The following is a 1,528-nucleotide window of genomic DNA, read 5'->3' on the forward strand; positions in this document are numbered from 1 at the left end:
AAGTGATGGTGTTGTATAATGTCAGGCACAGGTGAGGTGATTTGTATGAGGTGTCAGACACAGGTAAAGTGATGGTGTTGTATAATGTCAGGCACAGGTGAGGTGATTTGTATGAGGGGTGTGAGGTGTCAGACACACGTGTGATTATATAGAGGTCCCCGCCCCCTGTAGTAGTAGCTCCGCTCTCCTCCGCACACAATGCCTTCCCCGATCCCGGTAGAACGGTTTTTGCCCCGGGATTTGTCCCCCTCCATAGATTTGCGGCCATGCAGCAGTCCGTTGGAGCTCAGCCGTCACAAGCCCAGCGAGCTGTCCAGCTCTTGCCTCCGCCGCCCGGCCCCATCCAGACTCCCTCCCCGCCTGGCCTGGTGCCGTATTGACTGGGAACAGGTGCGAGTCCTGGAACCGCTGGGCTCTGGGGGCTTCGGTTCGGTCTATCGGGCCACCTACCGCGGCCAAACAGTGGCGCTGAAGAAGGTGAAGCGCTGCAGCAAAAACCGCTTAGCGTCCCGTCAGAGCTTCTGGGCCGAGCTGAACGCCGCCCGCCTCTGTCACCCGCACGTGGTGCGCATCCTGGCCGCCAGCGCCATCTGTCCCGGGGACCCGGGCAGCCCCGGTACCGTCATCATGGAATACGCCGGCAGCAGCACCCTACACCAGCGCATCTACGGCCGCGGCCCCCCGCTGGGGAGAGCCGACTGCCTGCGCTATGCGCGACACATCGCGGACGGGCTGCGCTTCCTGCACCGGGGCGGCGTGGTGCACCTGGACCTGAAACCGGCCAACGTGCTGCTGGCCCCGGGAGACCTGTGCAAGATCGGAGACTTCGGCTGCTCGCAGAGGCTGCAGGAGAGAGACGACGGAGGAGAAGCTTGCAGTAACCAACTCCGCCACCTGGGGGGCACCTACAGCCACCGGGCGCCTGAACTGCTCCGCGGGGAGCCGGTCACCACCAAGGCGGACATCTACTCCTTCGGGGTCACCTTGTGGCAGATGGTGGCCCGGGAGCTGCCCTACACCGGGGACCGGCAGTGTGTCCTCTATGCGGTGGTGGCCTATGACCTGCGCCCAGAGATCGGACCGGCGTTCATGAGTACCGAGGAGGGCACCGCTGTCCGGGACATCATAGAGAACTGCTGGGCTGCCCGACCCGGGGACCGACCCAGTGCCGAGGAACTTGTGCAAAGGATCAGCCAGAGACAGTCCTGCGAGCTCCCCGTGCTCCCCTCTACTCCGCAAAGTCCCCAACCTGATGAGCCCCATGAATGTCTCTGCATGGGTGACAACCTGGACTGCCCGGACCCAGCACACCGAACCGGCCTGCAGGACATCTCCTTCACATGACAGCCCCAGGAGGTCCTAGGAGGGGCCCCCAATATATCCTGAGACAGGGGACTGACTATGGATTACCTCCATTTCCTAGACGGGCCCCGCATCTGCTGGCTGCCCCCCAATATATCCTGAGAAAGGGGATTTAATATGGACTACCTCCATCATGTCCTAGGAGGGGCCCCCCATCTGCTGGCTG

General features: G+C 62.6%; 1 protein-coding gene across 1 annotated transcript; it reads left to right on the forward strand.

Moving 5' to 3' along the window:
- Positions 1–183: 183 nt before the first annotated feature.
- MOS (MOS proto-oncogene, serine/threonine kinase) lies at positions 184–1,522 on the forward strand. The gene has a single exon (XM_072398229.1). It carries the CDS (start codon positions 199–201, stop codon positions 1,342–1,344), a length of 1,146 nt encoding a protein of 381 aa, XP_072254330.1. The 5' UTR covers positions 184–198; the 3' UTR covers positions 1,345–1,522.
- The last annotated feature ends 6 nt before the right edge of the window (positions 1,523–1,528 follow it).

The sequence above is a fragment of the Pyxicephalus adspersus genome, unplaced genomic scaffold, assembly GCF_032062135.1.
Source record: "Pyxicephalus adspersus unplaced genomic scaffold, UCB_Pads_2.0 Sca6047, whole genome shotgun sequence".
Lineage (NCBI taxonomy): Eukaryota > Metazoa > Chordata > Amphibia > Anura > Pyxicephalidae > Pyxicephalus > Pyxicephalus adspersus.

Excerpts from the sequence above, each read along its gene's own strand:
- MOS (XM_072398229.1), top strand. The coding sequence starts at position 199 with ATGCCTTCCCCGATCCCGGTAGAACGGTTTTTGCCCCGGGATTTGTCC.